This window comes from Uranotaenia lowii, chromosome 3 (genome assembly GCF_029784155.1).
Source record: "Uranotaenia lowii strain MFRU-FL chromosome 3, ASM2978415v1, whole genome shotgun sequence".
Lineage (NCBI taxonomy): Eukaryota > Metazoa > Arthropoda > Insecta > Diptera > Culicidae > Uranotaenia > Uranotaenia lowii.
In genome coordinates this window covers 325,909,392-325,934,168 of record NC_073693.1, presented here as the reverse complement: position 1 = coordinate 325,934,168, position 24,777 = coordinate 325,909,392, and the positions used below count along the sequence as shown (strand labels likewise).

General features: G+C 36.6%; 1 protein-coding gene across 1 annotated transcript; it reads right to left on the bottom strand.

Annotated features, from left to right (window-relative positions):
- LOC129753808 (uncharacterized) lies at positions 1-24,777 on the bottom strand (the record flags this gene model as incomplete). Its single annotated transcript, XM_055749657.1, has 3 exons — positions 23,293-24,777; positions 1,807-2,318; positions 1-925 (listed from the first exon to the last, which is right to left on the bottom strand). Coding segments are annotated over exons 1-3 (1,470 nt in total), but the record flags the coding sequence as incomplete, so codon positions are not given.

The following is a 24,777-nucleotide window of genomic DNA, read 5'->3' as shown; positions in this document are numbered from 1 at the left end:
GTCTCCATCCTGCTCATTATCGCTGTCGCTAACCAACTGCTGCTGCTGCTGATGCCTCTCGACCTGTTCAATTACCGAATTACTTTGCTGCATTATGTCTTCGAACACGAAGCTCTCGTTATCCGAGGCCTGGGTACCATCGCTATCATCGACCACTAGCTGTTCCTTTTTGAAGACCACGTTCTTCTGAACGAGACCTTGTTTAGATTGTTGAAGCAAATTAGCGGCAGCCAGTTTAATGTTAGCGGACTTTGTTTTCAAATTGGCCGAATTAACAATTTTGATAGTACGTAAATCTTGAATAGAAACCGGAACCAAAATCGAGCGACCATTCTGTTGTTGCTGCTGTTGTACTCGAATAATCTTTCGCACCCCGGTTGATCCATTACCAGGTGACGATGTCAGTATGACGTTCTTGTTGTTCAAGAAAACGGTTCCATTGGTAGTTTTTCCGGTAACCGTGGCCGAAGTAGTGGTTCCGTTCTTCAACTGTAGCGTCACCTTTTTGTTGGCATTCGCTCCATTGGCCACATTCAGCACTTGATTGCCACGGGCCGGGTTAACTCGATAAATTTTCACTTCCTTGCCATTTGCCAGATGGGTAGTTTGAATTTGATCCTTAAGTACCAACCCTGCGGTAATCTCCTGTTTCGGAGTAATCACGTTTTTTTTCGGCTGCTGCTGGCCGGTGAAAACGGTCTTAACCGTTTGGTAAACTTTACCGGCCTTAGCCAGAGTTGTGGCCGCAGCCGTAACGGTGTTCGAAGTTGATTGTTGAACCAACGAAATGGTTTGCGGTTTCTGAACCGGTTGCGAAATCGTCTTGACATACCGCGGTGGCGAGTTTTGTCCGCCCCGTTCACTGATCGATGGGCCTGGCGATGAGAGCGCCGGGCTGAGGGCTTCGTAGTCCGTTGGATGATCACTGGAAAGAAGGGAGAATTTAGAAATTTATCTTCATGCTACATTTTAGAGAAGTTAATGGAGTTGGGCCCTTTGGGGGGCGGGCGTAGGACCCGTGTTAAGCGCTACCCTCATTGAACAAAATTATGAATTTTATGACTTAATAACAAGCCATTTGCAAAGTACTGTATGCACATGTGTATGACCAATCTTTTTCCCTTGAGATTTGAGCCAACCGGCAAAACGTGTGATATGACCCACATTTCGGGGAACCATACGTCACTGATCCCATTACCGATGAACAGAATTTTCAAAAGTGATGCTGGCAATGATGATGATGATGATGATGATGATAGCGATGCGGTGCGAGGCATCAGAGGAATAAATCAATCACTTGCACAGCATTCATAGCTAGTGCAAGCCGCTTCTCGAGATGTGTCTAAATTAATAATACAGCTGTTAAGCAGCGTGCTAGTATTACTAAAGGAAGCGGCACTTTTTTCATGCATTTTTTGTATTATGTTCATACAAGAAAATACAAAATAGTTCATACGCTACATAGGTCTAGTCTGAAATATTGAATAGCATAGAAACATTCGCTGATTGTTGGTAGTTACCTCAATAAATATTAATTAACAGAATAGAGGAGTCTAAACTAGGATTTCTAGTCAGCGCTCATGACGTATCTTCAGTCGTGACATAAACATATATAGGTACCTAATTTTTTTCCGTAGGTAAAGATTATTTGCTTTGGTAAAATTTATGGCATCAAAAAAAGATCTTTCAAAACTTTTTCGCTTAAAACAAGATATGTATTAGTATTTTTCAATTTGATTTTTTTAAGTACAAAAAGCTAATCCTACCGAATCAAAACCTTATGTTACATGATCATAAAATACTTACAAATCCAAATGATCGCTCGATAATCCACTATCGGAGGCGGCCGACGAAAGTGCCTGCTGCTGGGCATTCCTTTCGAACTCGTTAAACTCATTCATCGCCTCGCCCAACTCGGCCTTGGGAGACTCGGCCGGCTCCAGCGAGGCCGTTTCCATCTTAACGGACGAATCGGAAACCATAAAATCATCCTCATAACCGCTACCGTCCATCGAGGGCGCATTGCTGCTCGGGAACCCGTGGAATTCCTGATCCGATCCCAGGGACGAAATTGGTGACATCGCCTGGTCCGGCACGTCCAAGGTCAGCGGACCGCAGATATCGGCAAAACTGGACCCACCCCCGCTCGAACCACTACCGAAGCCATTCTGCAGATTGTTGATCAAACTCGACGTTATGTCGTTCATGCAATCCGGTTCACCCATGCTTCCTCCCGGGGTTCCATCGTTGAACAACATGTTCGTGTCCAGCTGGAACAGATCCATAAAGTCGTCCGGGTTGGAGGGCCACTCCTCCGGCTGTAAGAAGAGAAAGAGAAGAAAAAGGAGAAAATTAGCTGACGGTCAACTTCAATGAAAGGTGGTCGAAATGTAGAGCAAGGAGGTACAAGTGAAAGTAAAGCAACAACGTACCGTTGCATAATAATTTAATTAAAGGATTAGGTAGATACCCATCGTTTGGTGGGACATATTTTTTGGACGCGACCGGCTCGCTTTCTCATGTGAGTAAGTATTCACAATCTTTGTGTTACGCCACAAAAAAATCTTGAACAATTAGATATGACGTAAATGATATTTTTAGCTAATCCAATGAAGTTTCTATTTCTAAATTGGGTTCTCGTAGTTCCAGCAACAATTTTTTTCGTGAATAACTTCCAGTGAAAGGTGACCTTGCCTGGAAACCTAGACGGTTTGCACCATAAATGCCACAAAGAACGTGTCATTTTGGTGCTGGTGCTGCTACCAATAATTTTGCACCGTTGCAAAACCGATAATTCAAAATGGGTTTTTGCTTGAAACAACACTGTATGAAAGCGCTCCCCAAACCAGTTTATAGTTTTTCCCTCGGTTCGGTCCCAGTCTGTGACAGACAAGAGACATTTAAACATTATTATCGCACAGCCGAACTTGCTCTCGCAGCGACTGATCGCGGTGCCGATTCTTTTGGAACCTTTCCATTATAGACGATGTGAACGGTAAATACCTACACATTATTTCTGCGGGCTGCGGTCTTGACATTTCAACTTTTTGCATCCACAAATCTAAGCTATGAGTGATCGAGCGACCATGAGGTCGTATGCAACTCAGAGTCGAACCGGAACTTGATCGGGTTCCGGAATTACCTCAAATTTTATTGTAGATGCCAGGTATTCTTCTAAAAATTTTTTTGATTGTAAACTTCACATTTAAAATAAAATATATAAGAATGATATTATGTCAAATTGTTCACACATAGCTGTTATGAAAAATCTTAAAGATAAAAAAAACGTTCCTTGCTTATTTTAGTAGGTTTTTTTTCCAAAATACATTGAAACTTCAAAAATAATAAAAAACTTCTTTGAAATTTCTAAAAATTTGATCATAGATGTTGGTGTGCGTGTTTTGAATCCCAATGGACTTTTCCAGTCCTTTGGAGAAGTTCATTAGGAATAGATGAAGTTCTACACATGCCATGATCATACATCATGACCTGACTATTGTTTCGAAATATCGCAGCTTTTTTGCAAGGTTATCGTAAGTTTCGGTATTTGCTCTTTTCTATCGCCGCCGTTGATCTGGAATAAGCATTATTTGAACTTTTTCCAATATCGTAATACAAAACCACCTCTTTTTATCAATCTCATCTCTCAAGTCACGCGTCCTAACTCGCCTTCTCACGTCTGACATGTTATGCCTTCTTACGTCTCGTTTTCTCATGTCTGCCCTCACTTTCTCATGTCTCGTCTCTCATATTTAAGTTCTGACTTCATGTCTAATTGCTCACATGTCTCACAAAATGCCACACAAACCGGCTATCAAACCTCTCATTTTATTTACATGGTTTTGCGTCACACGACATAACCTGATGAACAATATTCCTTCAATTCACTCGGCCCATGGCAATCGTTCTCCAACTTCTCGGGCATCCTTTTTTACACGGTTTTCGCAATTGACACGATATCTGAGAGGGTATATTCTAAGTCATTTGCAATGAAAAACTCTTAGAGATTTGGGAAAAGCTTAGCTTTAAGGTATGAAAAGTGAGATGTGAGACTTAAGACCTGAGACCTAAGACATGAGATTTGAGATCTGAAACCTAAACCTGGGACATGAGACTTAAGATATGAGACTAAGATTTGAGATCTGAGACATGTGACATGAAAAATGGGACTTTGGATATAGACCTGATATAGGAGACCTGAGACTAAGTCCTTAGTCGTAAACTATGAGAAATGACTAGAGACCTTGAAATCTGAAACTTTGAAAACTGAGAGATGAGAGCTCGCGACCTGAAACATGAGCCGTGAGGCATGAGTCTTATGACCTCCTTTCCATTTATTATTCTCACGTCTCATGTCATACTTTACTTTTTACTTGTCACGTCGTATACTTCTCACTTATTTTGTCCACAATCAAGGGTTAAAGGGTTTTTCAACTTCATACATGTATTCGGTTTGAGCAAAAGCTTCAAAGCGATCTGCAAAATAAACAAATGAATCGTTTTGTACTAAATCGGATTTTCATAAAGTAATAAGACTCTTTATGAAATTCGCTACACTGCATAGTTGTTTAAAACTTCAAAATCTGATCATAAAAGCCTTCAATTAGGTTGTCAAAGTAGGTTGATGACGGTGTGTTCTGCTATGTTTCATTATTTTGAAATGCGGATATTTTATTGTAATTGTTTTCCTGATCAATTCACCTAAAACTGAGATATTTTTCCTATTTTTGTATCTATCGTCTAATTACAAAAGCGTCTTGATAAAAGCTATAGATCATTCAATTTAAAAAAAAAACTTTGTTGAAGACATCAAAGCTCTATGTTTTGAAAAGAATGTTTTAAAGACATTTTCTTTTTCAAACTGACCTCAAAATACGTGAATACGTGAATCTTGTATGAAAATGGTGGCTCGGATCAGAATAAACGGGGTTCTACTGTACATACAAATGATATTATGTGCTCATAAAAGTTCAAATGTTGCCCGTTCAAATGCATATGTTTTTTGTTTCCAAATGTTTGCAACTTTCAGAGTTATTATTGAAGATTGAAAACATGCTATTTTAAAATGAAATCACTCGAAAAGTACCACTGAATTTCGATATAGAGACTTGACACTTTCGATGAAGTTGTGCAGTTTTACAATTGTCACAACTCATAGAAAGTAGGCCTCAAAGTCGCTACAAAAAAAAGTTAATCGAATTTTTCGATTTTTGAGGTTTAAAAAAATAGAGCTTTGAAGTCGTCAGCAAAGTTTTTTTTTTTTTAAATTGAATGTTCTACAAATTTTATAAAACGCTATATTTAGTGATAAGATGATAAATACAAAAAACGAAAAAATATCTCACTTTTAGGTCAATTGATCAGGAAAACAATTACACCAAAATATGCACATTTCAAAATTATAACCTATTTTGACATTAAGGCCTTCAAGAGCCTTCATATAAGTTTATATAAAGGGTGATACGGTCAAAATTTGGTCAATATCAACTTGATGTATTTCTTTCACTTTGCATTTAAAAAACCTGAACACCCGTCATTTTGAAGGTGTGTGTGCGTGTGTAGAATGTTGCTCCTATTTTAATTTTGGAATTCATTTTTCAGTTGTCAAAATGCCGTCCAAGGAATAAGAGCAGCGTATCAAAATTTAGCTCGCGCATCGGGAAAATCCGAGCTACTCGCACGCAGAATCGCTAAAAGTTGCCAAATCAACCGGGCAGGGGACTGAGATAAACGGAGAGTCATCGTCAATGATCAAACAAATTTTGCTGCCAATGATTGAATTTGTGGTAATTTGTTGCAATTTGTTAGAGAGAATTAGAAGGTTTAAGTTAAAATGAGAGAAACCGGTGCTCAGAGAGAGTGAAAATGTGCTAATTGTTGCGATTTGTTAAGCAGTTGTTGAATTTTGATCATTACCATTCCAAATGCAAAGAATTCTCTCTCCACTGCAATCCCTTGGTTTGGGGAACGTTTGTCGAAAGCCAGGAAGTCTGGATCGGGGGGAAATCGAAAACCGGAAGCCGCTGAGACGACAAAGAGAGTTGCCGGTAGTTTCAAGCGAAACCCTAACCTCTCTCTCCGAGATGCCGCAAATAAGCTGGGTGTATCGTCTACAACCGTGCATCGAGCCAAAAAACGAGCCGGACTATCGACTTACAAGAAGGTAGTTACTTCAGATCGCGATGATAAACAAAATACGACGGCGAAAGCGTGATCCTGGAGGCTGTACACGACGATGCTGACGAAGTTTGACTGCGTGGTAATGGACGACGAAACCTACGTCAAAGCCGACTACAAGCAGCTTCCGGGACAGGAGTTTTATACGGCAAAAGGAAGGGGAAAGGTAGCAGATATTTTCAAGCACATAAAACTGTCAAAGTTCGCGAAGAAATATCTGGTTTGGCAAGCCATCTGTACCTGTGGCTTGAAAAGCAGCATTTTCATAGCTTCCGGGACTGTCAACCAAGAAATTCACGTGAAAGAATGTTTGAATAAACGTCTGCTGCCTTTCCTGAAGAAACACGGTTGTTCCGTACTGTTTTGGCCGGATTTGGCATCTTGCCATTACGGTGAAAAGGTCATGGAGTGGTACGCCGCCAACAACGTGCAGGTGATTTCCAAGTACAAGAACCTTCCCAACACGCCAGAGCTCCGCCCATTTGAGAAATACTGGGCTATTGTCAAGCGGAACCTAAAGAAGACCAAAAAAACTGCTAAGGACGAGCAGCAGTTCAAGGCAAACTGGCTTTCTGCGGCGAAGAAGGTGGACAAGGTGGCTGTACAAAATCTGATGGCAGGGGTTAAGCGTAAGGCCCGGCAATTCGGATTTGGAAAAGCGGAAGCCTAACTGATTATTTTCCCTGAATTTTATACTAATTAAACTTGAAAAAGAAATTTAATTTGATTTTTTAAATAAACGATTTCACCGATTTACACCCGTTTTCCCTTGACCAAATTTTGGCCGTATCACCCTTTACACCATTTGAAAGGTATGTTTTTTAGTTTTGTTTTGCATTCAAAAAGTTGAGTTATAAAAAACGTGATACAGACAATTCAAGAAGTTCATTTTTTAATAACAAAAATGTACTTTTTGATGGATGCTTATAATTTTTCTCACTATACGCGATATATTAAAAAATGTTTTACGTTCTGAACCCAAAAACATGACGAATGCTAACTGCTTTCAGGATGTCAAGGCGATTTAAGCAATTTTTTTTATAATTTTTTATTTTGGAGAAAGGGGTATAGATGAATAGGCTATGTTCGAAGAATGCGGACGAGTTTTGGCAGGTAAATCTGCTGCCATTTTTGATATATGTAAATATTTGGAAATGGATGCTTTTTGGTGGCTAATGGGGTAAATGAAATGATGTGACGCAACGAAAACTGTGTTGTGGAAGAAGGACGAACACTTTTAACATATTCTTAATCGAATTTGCAGAGAGGCGCTTGAATGGAATCCAGAAGGACATCAAAGAAGAGGCAGGCCCAGAAACTCGTGGCGGCGAAGCTTAGTCGCCGAAATACGAACCGTCGGCGAGAGTCTTGACTGGGACCAAGTGAAGACGCTGGCTCCGGCTTTACCACGGCCCTTTGCGCCGGAGAATCACCATTAAGGAAGTAAGTTAATCGTATTGCGTCTTTCAGGCGACAATTTTCGTGTAACACACATTGCAAACTTTTGATGAGTTGACACTTAGTTTTAGGTTATTTTCAAACCATTATAACTTTTTTTTATTCGAACTCTAATCATGGTGCAGTTTCAGGTGAAATGTTTATCATATATATGCTTTAACAAAATTAATATTCAAAACAAATCGATCACTATTGGAATAAGTTATTGATAAGAAACCAATGCTACCATTTTCGTTGCGTCACATCAGGAGCAAAACACTGTTGCAAAAAAAGTGGATAACTCGTAAAGTTACAAAACGCAGGAAAATTGAAAACTTCGAAATCTTCGATACCGTAAACAATTTTGAAAACGCTGAAAAGTCGCCTGATGTGACGCAACCGAGGAAAAGGCTTTGTCTTGAAAACCACTGCAAAGAAAAAACTTTTATTCATTGCAAATTAAAGGTTAACTTGAGCCAAGCACGGCTATGTATAGTTTGTCTGGTATAATTCAAACTCCTAAAAGTTATTATAAAAATCGTTTAAAAAGTTTTTCCAAATGATGAGACGCAACTGATCCTCATATTTTCTTAATTAATAATAACAGATCTTATATGGAAAATAAATTGTTTGTAAGGTCTGGAAATGCCCTGAATCATTCACGTTTTTCTGAGAAAATCAAATCATAAATTTGGCAAAACATAAACCTTGAGACGAATCCTGTAATCTCCAAGTTTTCGCTGACCTTACAGCCACCACCATACTACACAGAACCAAGATAAGTGGAATCCTCCATTCAGCCAGAAATTCCTCGGAACGAACGAGATTACCATTCTACTGATTCAATAAGAGCGATAAGCAGCAAAGATGAAATATATTTACTCTTGAGTTGCTGATGCAAAGCAACAGCAAGATCATTGAACGCTTGACTCGCGAAATCAAAACTGTGTGTGGATTTTAATATCTCTCTTTTTTCATACACCGCTTTAACATTTTTAAGGTTATATCTTGTTTCAAAATGTAATGTTTTATCACTTCACATACCCAAATTAAGTAATTGCGTGGTTAAATTTTTTATAAATATTCGGTAACAAAAAATTGATCAAAATTTCAGTTGATTACCGTCTGGCTGATTGCCTTGTTCATAATTGAACTGAAATGTTATTATACGGCGTTACGTAACCGCAGAGCAGCCGTGCCGTGCCGGTTGCCGACAACTGAACTGGCTAATCTACGCGAAACGCGAATGGCTGAACTGAATTCTCCTCTATCATTCCCTCTCGTAGTATTGCCACGAGTACCAAAGCAGAGCCAGTCCGTCCAATCAATCTACCGCCCAGAGAGGTAATTTCTCGCGATATGCCCAGTCATACAACTACCTCCTCCTAGTGGCCGTTTTGCTGCTCTTGCTTGTTGATGCATAGGGAATTTTAATTTCTTGTTTTTTTTTCTTCTATTTTTGCAAGCCACGCCAACCCCAAGACGTGTTGAATAATGAATGAAATGCAACAGCACACAACGCAGCACCGCGGCCTTTGGAGTTGAGTCCAGTCCGGAGAGTTCGTTCGAACACGTTCTCTGGTTTCTCTCTGTTCGGTAGGGGTCAGCCATCTCCAGCAGCTTCGAAGAAAGGTAAGTACCTACGCGATATTTATAGTTACCTTACTACTAGTTCTTGTAAAGTTGTTCAACTTGAAGCTAGCAGCAAATGGCAAGTTTGGTACCTTCATATGTACGTGAGTAGGGGCTTTGGTGAAATGGATAGGTGAAGATGTTCCCTATAATTTTCAACTGCATCCATACATGTATGGTCGTTTCCGGACAGCCGGAAAGATGAGTCAAGTGCACCATAAACATGGAAGGTAGCAACTAGCTAGGTACCTACAATACTTATCATCACCGGTTGATGAACCAACCTTCAGGGTAACCTTGAAGAGCTTGAACATCATCACGGTTTTTGCTCGTGTCATTTTTTTGTTCATGTAGAGAACTTTACTTTCAATTTTGAAGCTAAACTTAAAGCAGAAAATTTTATTTATAATTTCTGTGTTTATTTGTTTTAAAAGCAAGTTCCTGTTCTGTTATTTTTGTTTTATCCATGTTTATGAGAGCCCGAATCAACAAATCTCGTACGTTTCAATAAAAATAATCTGCTAATTGTCAAATTTCGGTAAACGATATCGAGCGTTTATTAAAGTGATCCGTTTTACTGTTTATTTTTACTGAAATTTTTTGGATACGTTGGCTTTACGAGAGCAAGACTAAAGCTTGGTGCTTGTTCTGTTTTGACAGGCTAAATTATAAGTACCTATCATTTATTATTATATTAAATAACGGTACTGCTGAATGACAACTCATTTTTTTCGTAAATTATTTTCCACACTTCTTATGTATTAGTTGATTAAAATTCAATGAATCGATTTTTTCAATAATAACCGCAAAAGCTTCTTTAGCCTTGTTTCTTAAAAATGACTAGCTGGCCCAGTGTGCTTTGCTATACCTTCCAAAAAAAATGAAATTTGTTAAAATTATTTGAATTTAGATTTTTTAGGTAACATTTTAAACATAATTTCAACACAACTCAGAAGCAATAACTTTGAAGTGCAACTGGAGTTTCGAATCGTAATTTAAAGATGAATAGTTCATATCATTTAATGAAAATTTTTGTACCCTTTTTAAACCCTCGAACTACACAGAAAATAATAAAAAGGTAAAATTTACCGAGATAGCAAGGTAAACGCTCGTGTAAGCCGAAAAGATAACTTCTACCTTTTCGAGGTGAAACTTACCTCACAGTAAGGTAAAGTTTACCTAAATCGAGCAGGAAAAAGGTACAATTCACCGAGAAAAAAGGTAAATCTTACCTCGTTGCGAGGTGAAGGATTGAGCTAATCAAAACGGTACAATTCATCTCGAAAAAAAGGAGTAAGGTAAGCTGCTTTGTCATTCAGGAACAAGTTTTGCTTCGTTCCAATATGTGAAAATCGGAACAGAATAGTAAGTGTTTTCTTAGAAATCATATACACGCTCCTACTCAATAGTCAATACTAAGTTCGGCAGCCGAACTCAAATTTATCCTTTTTATTTGAGGGGTGTTTATTTTCAGGGAATTGAAGGATGGTTATAATTTTTTGTACCCGGATGATGCTGTTCCGGTACATTGCATTGCAATTACAGAACGGTGGAAAGTTTTAACACTCCCGGTCAATGAAAACTTCCGGATGTTACTTCCCACGGGAAGTAAATAACATTCGGGAGTTTCTGGACATTCCAAGCCGCTTACCATATGATGACAATGACGGACAAAATTTTACGCTACTCGCTCACTCGCTAAGAGTCCAACAAAGAGAGTTCAATTTTTAGTTCATAAGGTCAAATTCAGCTTTACTCCCTCGCCGAAGGAAAAAAAGGATCAATTTTGTGTTCGCAGTTCGAACTCCGTTTTGAACCATCGCAAGGAGGAAAAAGTTTAAAAAAAATGGAGTGTGTAGTTGTGCTGGTTCTCGTCATAATATCTGCTTTTGTTTCAGATTGGCCCACAGAGCTTCGAGGTGTATTCCATCGTCATCCACCAGGTATAATTCCGGAAAAGCCGGACCTGACCGAATTAGTCGAACGAAGAAGGGTATGAATGTGTTAACGCAATGCAGGAGGATTCAACGGCTATGGTGGCTCGGAAAAACGCGAAGCCAAATTGCCACGAGCCTGGCGAAGAAAGGACTTGCCTCAACAATTTTTTTTTAAACACGGTGATACATTCCAACAATAGATATAAGGTAAAAGTCCCTATTTATCTCAAATAAATATCAATTTTTGAATGAATTTTGGTTTTTTTTATTAAACAAACCAATCAAACCAACTAGCATTTACCTTTTTAATCAGTGAATGGAAAACGGTATTATTTACTATTTTGCTAAGAGAATGCGAAAAAGATAAAATTTACCTTTTTGATAGGTGAATTAAAGGTAAAATTTACCGAGAAAGATGGGTGGAAAAACATCACCTCGCTTCTCGCTAAGTTTTACCTTTCATTTATTTTCCGTGAAGTTTTGCGAATTAAAAAAAAAAATCTTTTTTTTACTCCTTAAAAGAAATATAATTGAGCCAGTCCAATAAATTTGATGCTATTTTATGATTTACATATTAATTTCTATGAATTTACACGGGAAATAATGAAAAGGTAAAATTTACCGAAATAAATGAAAAATAACAACTAGGTAGAGTTTACCTGAATCGCGCTAGAAAAAAGGTTAATCCAAAAAAGGTATTTTCCATCCCTTCAAGGCAAAGCTTACCTTGTAGCGAGGTAAAGTTGGATTGCGCTGAACAAAACGGTACTATTCATTTCAATAAAAGGTTTTTATTATCCGAACCTTTACCTTTTTATTATTTTCCGTGTATAATAGAAACTGTCCTTGGCCTCCAGATGGACAAAAATTCATTTTTATATACATAAATCTCGAAATTCCAGTAAAATATCAAAAATTTGATAAAATTTTGGACATTTTTATTAAAGTTTCAAGCAATAGGTTGAAAATTGCCATATTTTTAAAAAATAATAGATAAAGATCACCTTAATTCCAATTAAAATAACCAAAATTTATACAAATTTGTTTATTTGTATTCTGAAGCCTTCACACACTCATTTGGCGCAACCCCTTATAGTGTAGTTTTGACCCGATATCGGAAAAGACTGGGTTAACTCCTTTTTGGTGTACAGGCTTTGTACCCTTTATAGGGTACATAGGCTGTACGTCATATCGTCGGGTCAAATTTACACATTATTTCGAACGCTTGCCCCCTCGGTGGAGATGTGAGCAGTTACTTGTGGTAAGGAATATTGCATGCAAGTGGAAAAAAATTGATGAAAGACAAATTTTCACTAATTTTTCAAACGCAATTTACTTTCTTTATTTTCGATTCATAATTATTCTTAGCTTTTACTTTGAATCAACATTATTATGTCACTAATTATCTTTTCCATTCACCCGGGCGTCCGTTTCAACACCGGCAATAGGATAATCATTTTAGATAAACGTCGGGATGAATAAGCCACAAGGATGCTTAAAATCCCTCGAGAGAAAAAAAAAAAATTTTTAGATAAACTTACCGCCAAAGCCTTCGCTGTAATTCTCAAACCTGTTCGCCTCGCTTTTGCGGATCACCATCCTCAAATTACGATGAAAGCGAATTCGACTTTCCATATAATTATGCCGATTCCAAGTTCCACAAAATTGTTGAAATTTTGATAAGCTCGAAAACTACCCGCCTTGGAGAGTACCGGGGCTGTTCAAAATAATGTGTAATGTTGACCCGACAAAATGACCCATGTTTTGACAGATCCTGGAGGTTCGCAATAACGGGTCATTTTTACAACTTTTAGGGGTTCCGCCAAATGAGTGTGCAGTGGAAATCGAAAAAACATGTAGAATAAGGTTGCCAGAATTTTTTCCGGCCCGGACAAATCCGTGCAATTTCATGTAAAAATCTAGCAATATCCAGGCATTTGATTTCAAAATGTTCAACCCCAAATCCTCAAAACCAAGGAAGTCAGTTCAGTAAAAGAAGAAAAAACTTGATTTTTTTTTTCATCAAAACACAGCAACAGATTTAAAATCCTATTTAGTCTTCCAAAACACCGGTCAAAATTCGGAAGTCTCTAGAAGTTCTTTTACTTGAGATCCAAGGGTTGGCTTTTGAAAAAAAAAAAAACAATTCGGAAAAGTCATGAATGTTTTCGGCAATACTAATTTATTCCGATTACCTACTTATTTGAATCGAGAATTAACTTTACCGATTTTTTCGTATATCTCTAAAGACTACATTTTTCATATATATATATATTTTTTTGCGAATAATTAGGGTTACAAAAAGCTTTAATTTGATCAGATTTATAAATCATACAGTGTGTTCAGTAAGTTAAAAAAAACAATCAATCTGCACAGACCGGTTCGCTAGTTGCATTTTGTCTGCTTTAAAAGTGTCCACCCGGTTGAACGTGTTTGCTTACTGAACAAATTTTTACTGAGAGAATAAAAAAAAATGGGATTCGTATCGGTAAAACGCACCATACCCGCACACGATAAGCTTTTGTTTTACGAGACTTGACTCACAATTTTACTATAGACTTATCAATCGAGTTGACTGTATTCGACTACTGATAACTCCTTTCACGAATAGGTTATTCCAAGCTTGACGCGTATGCGTGTGAGAACGCTCGGCACGTGGTTGCTGCCCCTAAAAATTGTCTACGTATGCAAAGTAGAGCAACAGCCCCGGCGTTCAAAAAAAATATGAAAGGGAACCTGTTTGTGACTGTACGTATCACCATGCTTCGGGGTACCAGAAAAAAAAACGAGCCTGTTCTTTTGAGAAGTTCGATATACAACTTTCAATGATGCAATACAAGCCTGCGGGGAACAAAATCCGACACGCATGTACCCAAATAGTAGATCGATTTACGCCAGATAGCATGACAACAACGGCGAAAATTGTTATTGAATCCAAAACCTTCAAGTCGGAAAGCCGAATTTTCGAAAATAGGTCATAAAAGATCAGAGGGTTAGTCATCGGCTCTCGTCGTAAGGTTAAGCTGACCTATCTTCGAGCGCAGTCGTCGTCGTCGTCGGCTGAGTTCAACAGGTAATTCGATACCCCTTAAAGCGTCTGGGAAGCTTTTTGGACTCTCCACAGCAGTCTATGATGGTGATGGCTCATCGATTGGAAGTGGCGAGACAACCGAAGGAACGACGCGTTTGTTGTTTGACTTGGCTCTGCCTGCCGCCTCGCCTCACTTGACTGGAATACGCAAAGCAAACACGACATCGCCACACGCTAACGGGATTCGAATTCTTCTCGAAAGTTTCACTTACCAAATTGCTAGTCGAATCGAAGACGACGTTATGGTTTGTGATTATTGTTTTGAGTTTCGGCTCTGCTTCCGGAAATTGGAAAGCAAGACTACGCTCGAATTTTTAGCGAATTTCATTACAGCCTGTTGGGATCTGGTAAAGACTAGTTGTAAACTAATCACAGATTCTTGAAAAATGTGTATTCTTTTCTAAGCCTCTATATTGTTTCTAATGTTTACCTCAATGTTTAAATAATTCAGCCTTGCCGATTTTGGAGATGATTCATGATCAACTTCAATTCGATTCGACGTATGTACAAACAAAATTGTTAAACAAATGAATGACGTTTTTTCCGGAAAACTTTCTTTCGATTCGAAGGCCGAAAAGACCATGATTTTTCTTGCATACTTGAACAATCCACATGCAGTTATAAACTTAAAAAATCATCGTCAATTTTATGCATGTCGTTTACAAAACAGACCAAAGTTCTCTTATTTCGGAAAGGGTTCACTAAGGTGGTGATCTGAACTTTCCGTTCAATTTTCGAAATCTGCTAATAAGAGCAACTGTAGACCTGATCTGAACTGTTTTGACCCAAATTTATACCAAGCTGAGCACTATCCATCAGTACCCCAAATTTGTTTTTTAACTACACTCAAACAAGAGGTTGTAAAATTTCAATGCCGATCGGAGCTAGTTATGTGCTGAAAATGCGCTGAAATGTGCATTGCGCTGAAGATGATATGTCTGCTTTCCCGTCACTTGCATAAAGACTCGAGCTGTCGGGCAAAATGATGCAGGACCACTTCATACAAACATTTAAGCGAAACCAGAAAAATATTTATTTATTTATTTACAACTAGTTTATTAAAGGGCTTTTTACTTTTACAAAGTTTTAATGTGCCGAGTGTATTCGATTCACTAGGTTAGTAGGAAAGGGAGCCGTAATAGTCGCAGTGACTCAACTGTTAGAAATCTTAAAATAAAGGAATGGAGGGGGTTTATGGGGGAATTTCCTTTGATCGCAGTTTTCCATTAGGGTTCGGTGGTGGCCTCCTGTAGCTGTAGTTTCGGTAGCTACGGTTTGGTATCGGTCTCCAAAACCAGAAAAATATTTTAAGGGATTTTCATCCTATTGGATAATTCATCTCAGAAACAAGAAAGTAAAAAAAATGCCCTCGGTGAGAATCGAACTCACGACAATTTTCTACCTTCATCCGATATCTTTACCAGTTTGCCAACTGACGACGGATCTATTGTCAGTGATGGGAAAGGGAATTGGACACTAGAAACTGTTTTTTTTTGCTTTTCTATTGCCTGCTTATATACAAACGCACAGCTGGGCAGCTTAGCCGGAGCTTGTTTGTCAGTGGTTTGAAACAAGAACAATTTTTTTCTCTGTAGTTTTCCTAATGCCGCCTCAAAGCGCCGATGTTGTCTTACGTAAGGTTGCCAGATTGCCCGGTTTTATCCTGGTTTGCCCGGATATTTAATACCAAATTTGACAAATGGTCCGGCCCGGTCGCCCGGATTTCATTTAAAAAAGCCTGCATTTTGCTTGGATTCATTCACTTAATTTGCCAAAACAATAAAAAAAAACAAATTGTGTTGTAAAAATTTATATTTATGCTTCTAAAATGAATTTTTTAACTAGTTTCATAAAAATAATTGTGGAAGGTTTTTTGAAAGTCTTAAATACGATTTAAAACGTGCAGCTGAGTTATGACGAAGAAAAAAATAAAAAAAATTGACACATTCGGTTTTTTTTAAATTTTACTTGAGAAAAATCAAATAACATTACCAATCTTATCATTTTTTTTATTTGCGTGAAATACGTGCATCGTTTGAAAATTCATTTAAAACAGGGGTGAGCAACCTTTTGAACCAACGGGCCAACTTAAACTTGAAATCTTGTCGGCGGGCCGCATTTAAAATAACTTTTTTTTAATAATTAGCAGAACTTCACGTCAGTTTTTATAACTACAAATTTTTGGCAAAACAAATCTGAAAAAGGAAAAATTAACCGAATTTACGAGTTTAAAAACAAAAAATCAACACGACTTTTTAAATACCCTATCTCTCAATTTTTCAATAGTCAATCACCTTCTTCTTGGCGTTGAACGTTGAACTGCTAATTGACTTTCTGTGTTTTGTTTTTCCATAATTAAAACTTGTCCTCAAAACCTAGATTTTTTTCTAACAAACGATAAGAACCTCGTTTTTTAAATCAAAGTTCTGTATTGGATCATTGCCTTGAGATGTCAAGGAAGGTTGTATAGAAATCACAGAAAAATTTTAAATTTCACATATTTTCAAGCCACTATCTTCAAAATTCTAGAATTTTTATCCAGATTTTTTTAATTTTCAATCTTACTTAGATATCATTGGGATAGGATTTCAAAAGCTATATTATGAGTGAAACAACTCAATTTATCGATGTTTGTTATAAATTTTCTATAAAATTTCTGAAAAAAGCATCACAGATAATCGTCAAATAACTTTTGGGTCAAATCACAGAATTTCAGATATCTATTGTTTTAATCAAGAAATAATCATTTTTGTCGGTAACTTTAATGCCGGCTGATTCATGTTAATAATAAATCTAAAATCGTTCACTCAGGCTTTATTATTAAATTTTCGTTTTTTCGTCAGTATTCAGAAATAAATAATATTTCCCAAGGTTTTGGTTTGAATTTTTTTTGCCAGTATTTGGATGCTAACAGAACAAGGCTTTTTACCGAATTAGATAGTAAATTATCTGCTGAGCCTATTTTTTATCATTCAACTTTATTTTTGCTTGAGACGAAAATAATGACTTCACTAATGGACTTCGAAATTCCTTTGATCATGTGTAGCTTTACTTGCTCTTCCTCACTTTAATGGATTTTGCTTTTCAAGGTGGTAGGAGTTCAATAATTAGGAAAAATGTATCCTGATTTAAAAAAAAACTTAAAATTACGTTATGCCAATAAAAAATATTGCATTTATGCCTTGAACAGAACACAATGAAAGTGGGGAAAATGCAGATAAGAGCGTATTTTGATCAAGTCTTTTAAATTTTCCTAACAATCCATTGTTGAAAAAAAAGGTAAGGCAAATTTTTTTTAAAAAAGCTACGCGGGCCGCACAAAAGGCTCTCGCGGGCTACATGCGGCCCGCGGGCCGCGCGTTGCTCACCCTTGATTTAAAACAATGAATATTTCCAAGAAATTGTGTTTTGTGACACAGATTCTGTGATGAATATTTGCTCAAAATTCTGTGAAATCTGATTTCGGCAACCTTGTAAGCCAGGCGTACTGGTTTCGATTCCCGGTATCGACAAGAAAACTTTTGAGTTCGAATGCCTTGAATACGTTATAAGAATTTTTCTACATGCCATCCCAGAGAAAACACAAGTAAAATTTGAAACATAGAATGGAACAGAAAATTAATTCAGTATATTGCCTTCAAATAACCATTATGTCGGCGTAGAAGGTAGTTTTTGGTAACTTCAAATAATAATTTGTATGCTGACGATGTACTTTTAGCGGTTAAAGGGGTTAATACGATAGAGGTCCGCAAACTTTTAAGAAATGCTGTTTTGAAAATAGATAAGTGGAGCAAAAATATTGGATTTACAATGTCCCCAAACAAATCGAAACATATGCATATATGTGATGTAAAACATCGAAAACGTGGTCGCGCGATTCAACTGAACCGAGTTGTTATTCCAAGAGTAAGAAAAATGCGAATTTTGGGGATTCTTGTAGATCACAAAATGAACTTCATTCAACACTTCAACATGGTTAAAAGAAGCTGTGAAAACCGAATGAGAATTTTACGACTTTTGGGAAGCAAGCTTAAAAGAGGAAATCGAAGTATACTTCTGACCACCGGATTTTCTTTGATTGTATCAAAACTGTTTTACGGAGTAGGTTTCGTTAGCCAAAATATACAAAAAATGATCGACATCCTTTCACCTACATACAATTCTGTTATAAGATTTGCATCTGGTGCATTTCGATCTAGCCCTGTAACAGCAATTCATGCTGAATCTAATTGCTTACCATTTGAAATGCTTATTGTTCAGCGAACGGCACAACTTATTATCCGTCTAAGTTCAAAACTGAACACTAAAGATTATGCGTGTTTTAGAAGAATCGCAAAATTATATCTTGACACAACTAATTGTATAATACCTCAAATATCACTACTTCGACGATCTATGGACAGGGAATGGAATTTTAAAAGACCGGATATAGACGAAGGAATCAAAAGATGTTTGAAATCAGGATCAGAAAGAAACAAAGTAGTTCCAACCTCCAAGGAATTCATAACGGCAAAATACGATGGTTACAATCAAATTTACACAGATGGTTCTAAAACTAACGATGGAAAAGGAGCTGCAGTAGTCAATGGAAATAATATATTAAAGTTTTCTCTACCAAGAAGTTGTAGTATATTTTCGGCTGAAGCGTACGCATTAAAACAGGCAGTAGCAGAAAGCATTATTGAAGGAAATAATCTGATACTGAGCGACTCCGCAAGTTGTCTTGATGCGTCGAAAAGTGGTCGTTCCAGGCATCCGTGGATCCAAGAAATCGAAAATTTTATTTTGACTCGAAATGTGACGTTTATGTGGATACCGGGGCATTCAGGAATATTTGGAAACGATAAGGCCGACTTTCATGCAAATGAAGCCCGTATAACTACTCCACTAGATATTCCAATACCAGCTCAAGATGCAGCCAGTGAGGTGAAGCGACAAATTTGGAACAAATGGATAACAACTTGGTGGCAATCACGATGTTTCCTTCGAATCAACAAACCATATCCAGTTAAATATGTTGACCGGAAATGCGCCTCCGAACAGCGAGTTTTGACCAGACTGCGCATTGGACATACCAGACTTACTCATTCATACCTGTTTGAACGAAAAGACCCGCCAACATGCTCTTATTGTGGTGTCTCTTTAAATGTTCAACATATTCTCGTCGACTGTAGGGGTTACCAGGATATTCGGAAAAAATTCAACATAACTGGAACTATTTATGAAGTTTTGATCAACGATACGGAGAAAGAAAATAATGTGATAAAATTTGTAAGAGAGGCAAAATTGTTTGAACTTATTTAGTTATAAAGTACATATTTGTAAACTAATTTTAAAAGACACGAATATCCCAGGAGTGGTAAAGTGTCTCTAATAAACTAAATAATAATAATTCAAATAATAATTATTAATGCAAGGTTAATACATTGCGGAGGAGTTAAAAAGGAAAATGAAAATTTGATTAGAGCTGTTCAATGCAAAACTCAATTCGCAATTTATTCACTATCCCTATCATCAACTGAACTTCTCAGTATTAGAAAAACTTAAAGATAGATATTTAAATGTGTTCGATTTAATCATTGATCACTTGGTTTCTGCATAATCGAAAGTAGAATAAATATTCCTCTAATAGAAATAAGGAAGAAGATAATACTGAGATTTCCGGTTATAAATCCAAAATCTAAAAAAACAACACACTTGAATTTAAATATCATGGATATACCGATATTTAAGAATGAGAATTCAACAGTAAAATTCAAAATCTAATAAGATTTGATTTAGAATCAAAATTCAATGTATCAAATTCAAATTATAATTTCCAACCTCGACACGAATGCCATATGGATGGTAGAGAATAGCAAATTTAAATTTCATAATACAGTGAATCCTCGATTTTGTCACAACCATGATGCATTTTAGGATGACAAATTGGGGACAGTGACAAAACAGGGTAATTTTTAAAAAGCACTCTTTTTGAATTATTGTGTTGAAATTAATTAGAAAACATAATTACTGCGTCATTTATAACAGTGTAGGGTGTTTTTATGTGTGCTATTATATTAGTTGATAATTAATAAGTTAAATATCTTTTTCATCGAAATATCATGAAATTTTGTCGCTTCCTTTCTTAAAATACTTTGTTTCGACCAATATTATCAAGGAAAATGAATGATCCCCAGTGGTTAAAATCCCAATGACCTTATACAAAAAACAAGGTATTAAAATAAAATTAAAAAATGTATTGTTCCAAACAAATTGCAATAAAAAAAAATCAAAACTGAGGGAACATTACTTCCGCTTATTTCGAATGCAACTGTATAAATGTTGTACTACATAGTTGATTGGGCTGATGCTTTAGATTTATCGATAAATGACGTCATCCTTTTGCGGGGAATTAGGAAAATTTCTTTGAAGAAAGCTCAAAGCCAAACGGGTATAACTTATAAAAGCAAAAATGGTCGATTTTAAGTTTATTATGCCAACCAAATTTCATTTTTTAAACTTACAAATTAATACATTAAGAACACAAATTTTCGAAAAATGTATGGAATTATATCGATATCAATAAATAATCATCACAAAAGGGGAAGGTTTGAATCTCATTATTTTTTCATTAAATCAAATATCAATCGGGTCAAAAATCGGGAATTCACTGTATAAATGTGTATCTCGATTCCATATCTTCAAAACACAAAAAAAAATCGCTTTCGTGTAATGTGTTGAAAGTTTGTTTATCCAGGACCTTTTTTGTCACTCGGGTGCTTCATATTTGTATTTTGATTACAGATTATTTTTATAATTTACTAGTAGAAATCAAGAGTTTTTAAGGGTTGAAAAAATTAAAAATGCAATGCACATTATAATTTTGAGCTTAGAATAAGATTCTCATCAGATCAAATATTAAATTCAAAATCGTTTGTGAAATAGTTCTTCTGAATGTGGCAAAAGTAGCATTTGAGAACACAAATTCAGAATAGATATTAAATGTTCAAATACAGATTCAGATCAGTTATCATTATAAAAAATCAGATAAAAATTCAAAGGAGTTTGATGCCCTAATCAATGATTTCAAGTTCTAACACAATTACACATTTCGCAACTCAACTATGTGAATGTTTTATTGATGAAAACAATTGAAGAATAATCAATAGAAAAATGATATGCTGGATACAACATACTCACTTTAACAGAGAATAATTTAGAAATAGAAGTTCCTCAAAATCAATAGGTAAACTTCTGTTAGATCAGTTGAAAAAGTTTCAATATGAATTTCAAATTTTGGACTGAACTTGGAATAGAAATAAAATTTTTATACAGAAACTCAGTTTTGCCGATTTATCCAATTTAAACCAAATTCAAGTATTTTTTTTTTTGATTTTTTTAAATTGCTATTCTGGAAAAGAGTGTACATTAATTTAGCATTATTTATATCATACCTATCCTTATAAAATTAGCATTCCATATAGCTAGGTAAGCTCGAGATAACTCGAAATTTCAAATGATTTTCAATGTTTTTCTGCCTTTGTCATTTTTCTCTAATGTTTATATCATGCGAGGCCGAAATTTTCCCTTATTTTAGCGAATAGCAGAAACTGAATTTCATTTTGAAAATTTTAAGTCATGGATTTGCCTGTGGGATGATTTTGTGCATGGAAGGAAAGGAAAACATGTTTATATGTATTCAGGAGTCTGTAGGATTCATTCGGTCTGTTTAGATAATACCCGGCATTTACCCGGATATAGCCCGGATAAATTCTGGAAAGTTTATTAAAAAGTCTTTTAGTTAATTCAACCAATCATCATGAGCCTATCCATAAATTGCATATTGAAATATTTTTTACAAATAATCTAAAAGTTTGAAGTTAAAGCAATATACCTTGTAACTTTGCAAAAGGTTTCTATCTAATAAAAATAGGAGATGTTTTTCTTTAATCTGTATTGAAAATCTTCTTTTAATAACTGATAACTACTGCAATTTATTCAAATATCGACAAGGCAAAGAAAAAGTTATTCCAGCAGTCGTAAAATCCGTTTTTTTTTATTTTGCAGGATTAATTCACCATATTAAAAAAAAAACAGAAAATTCAAATTGGTCTTAATTTTTTAAGCAAGTCTAATCGAAATTGTTTTTATTTGGGAATTTTAAAAAATACTTGAATGCTGCTGACGTGTTTGGATAAAAAAAATGAATATTTGAAGTATTTGTCCTCACTTTCTTCTTGATATCTTTTAATCGCTGCATTCTGCTTTGATTTGTTCGGATTTTGTGTCGAAAAAATTCAAAATCGAATGTCTAGATTTTGTCAGGTTTTGAAAAAAAAAAATTGTCCTAATTTGCTTAGCCCGCATAAATGCGGTAAAAACTACGCAATGCTTACTCTTGGGGCCCCCTAAACATATTTCAGAGTCTAGTTAATCAACACATTATTTATTTCACGGACCTCCCTTAGCTGTCATATTTTACGTATTGAGTCCAATTCTCTAGTTTAGATTTCCTTTTCTTGATTTCTAGAACTTGAATTACTTGATAAAAGTAATTTGGTTTTTTTTCTTCTTCGGAGGCCCTCTTGAGCAGAGGCTTATTCAAAAAAATAATATGTAAAATTCAGGTTCATCCTTTAGTTGGTTTTTACTGTGAGGTCTAATTCCTGGGGTTTCCCCTGACTACAATAATAATTTGAATTTCATCATTATAGCGCACAGGGTGCTAATCCCTTTCGAACAAACGGAGTGCCAAACCAAAAAGGCGTCATTATGAGTGTACGTAATCCAAACAAAATTGAACGTTTGAAATGGTTTTATAATAGGGATAGTTAATCAACATATCATGCGACATTTAGTATGAACGATTGGAAAATCCGTAGTAAAATTAAAAAAAAAAGAATCAATTCGCGGAAACTTTCAATCGATAAACAATACGGTACGCCAGTCGGCACGTGAAAATCTGCCCGACTTTGCTAACAAGTGTGTAACTAAGTAAAAACAAAAACTTCGAATCGAATCGAAATAGTTACGTACATTGAGCAACAGATCACTCATGATGCTATCCATTTTGATGATGACTAGGGCAGCTGCTGGCAATCCAAAAACCAAATATCGAATGAGATTTGCAGCTTTCTTCCGTCGTCGTCTCAGTCGTCGTTAGTTGATGTTCCACCTTCGCCTTACTGATTGCACTGAACTGCTCTGCTTTGAAACAACAAGTGGTTTCTTCTGTTTTTATCAGATTCGTATCGCCTACGTCCGTTTGTCTTGTACCAGACTTTTAGGTTTGAATAAGCTCAAGTGTTCCCCTTGTGTTGCGTTATCTTCTCGGGGGGAATTTGTTTCCTGTCTGTGTCTTCGCTTTTCACTGCTATGAGTCCCAGTTCCTGTTTCTATTCTTGGTTTGTGTATAGGTTTCGGGTTTTTTCCGTCATCAAACTTTTCCGTTATTACATTACACCAAACAACTATTTTTTTTCACTTAGTATAATACTATTTGAAGTTTAACAGTGATCACTCGATTGCACCACCCCCACAACTACAGCAACAGTGGATCGCTATCGGCTGCCGATTATTCCGCTGTTGGTTGATTGCACTTTGGGGGTACATTTTCACCTCGCGACTCTTAGTTGAGATTTCCTAAAAATCACCGTAACCTCACCACACTTTTTTGTTTTCGACGGAGACCCTCAATATAACACCGTTCCGTTTTTTTCACTTTGGGGCGGATTTTTTTAATCGAAAAACCAGCTTCACTTGTTGTGAGCTAAACTTCTTCTTTGCGTTTTTTTTTCACTTTTGTTGTTACTTTTGGGGTTTTTCCTCTCTTTTCGCTACGCTTTGTAGCTAGCAATCGCGCAACGCCGCTGTCCGAGTTATTGTAGAGTAAATTATTTAACGTGGCAATAAATTTTTGGATTCTCTATTTTTCTCCTCTGATTCACTCTGCCTGTGCACCATCAACTAGAGCTCGAATTTGACGATTATGTGAATGAATTTCGAGAGATGTGTCTTGTTACACTTTGAACCGTTTCAGTTGATTCGTTGCACCTTCAAAATCGAAACGATGGAGATTAATTATTCACTATAGACCACCTTCACAACTGTTACTGCACTTCGATCGCTAGAGCTCGAAGAGGGTTGGAATTCCAAGGACACGTAACTCCAATCTACCGGTTATGAATTGATTGGCTCCAAGATCTAAGATATCTTAGAGTATGTCTACTGCACTTCACTTCCCCGGTCACTATTTGAACGATTCGGTTCAAAGAAACTCTGGTGCTAACGTGGACAAATTTGCAACCCGAAAAAGCACCAGCACAACACGTGCAAATTTGTAGTCGGTAACTAGTGAGAGGTTCAAACGACACGACAGCAAGTAACACTGCAGGTGAGCGCAACTTAATTTGTTACTCAATTATTAAACCGGGGAACTTGCCGTTGATCGAGTGACTGCGCGACGCGCACCAACAAATTCTAACTTTACGCCTCAACGTTCACCAGGGAACTAACTGACTA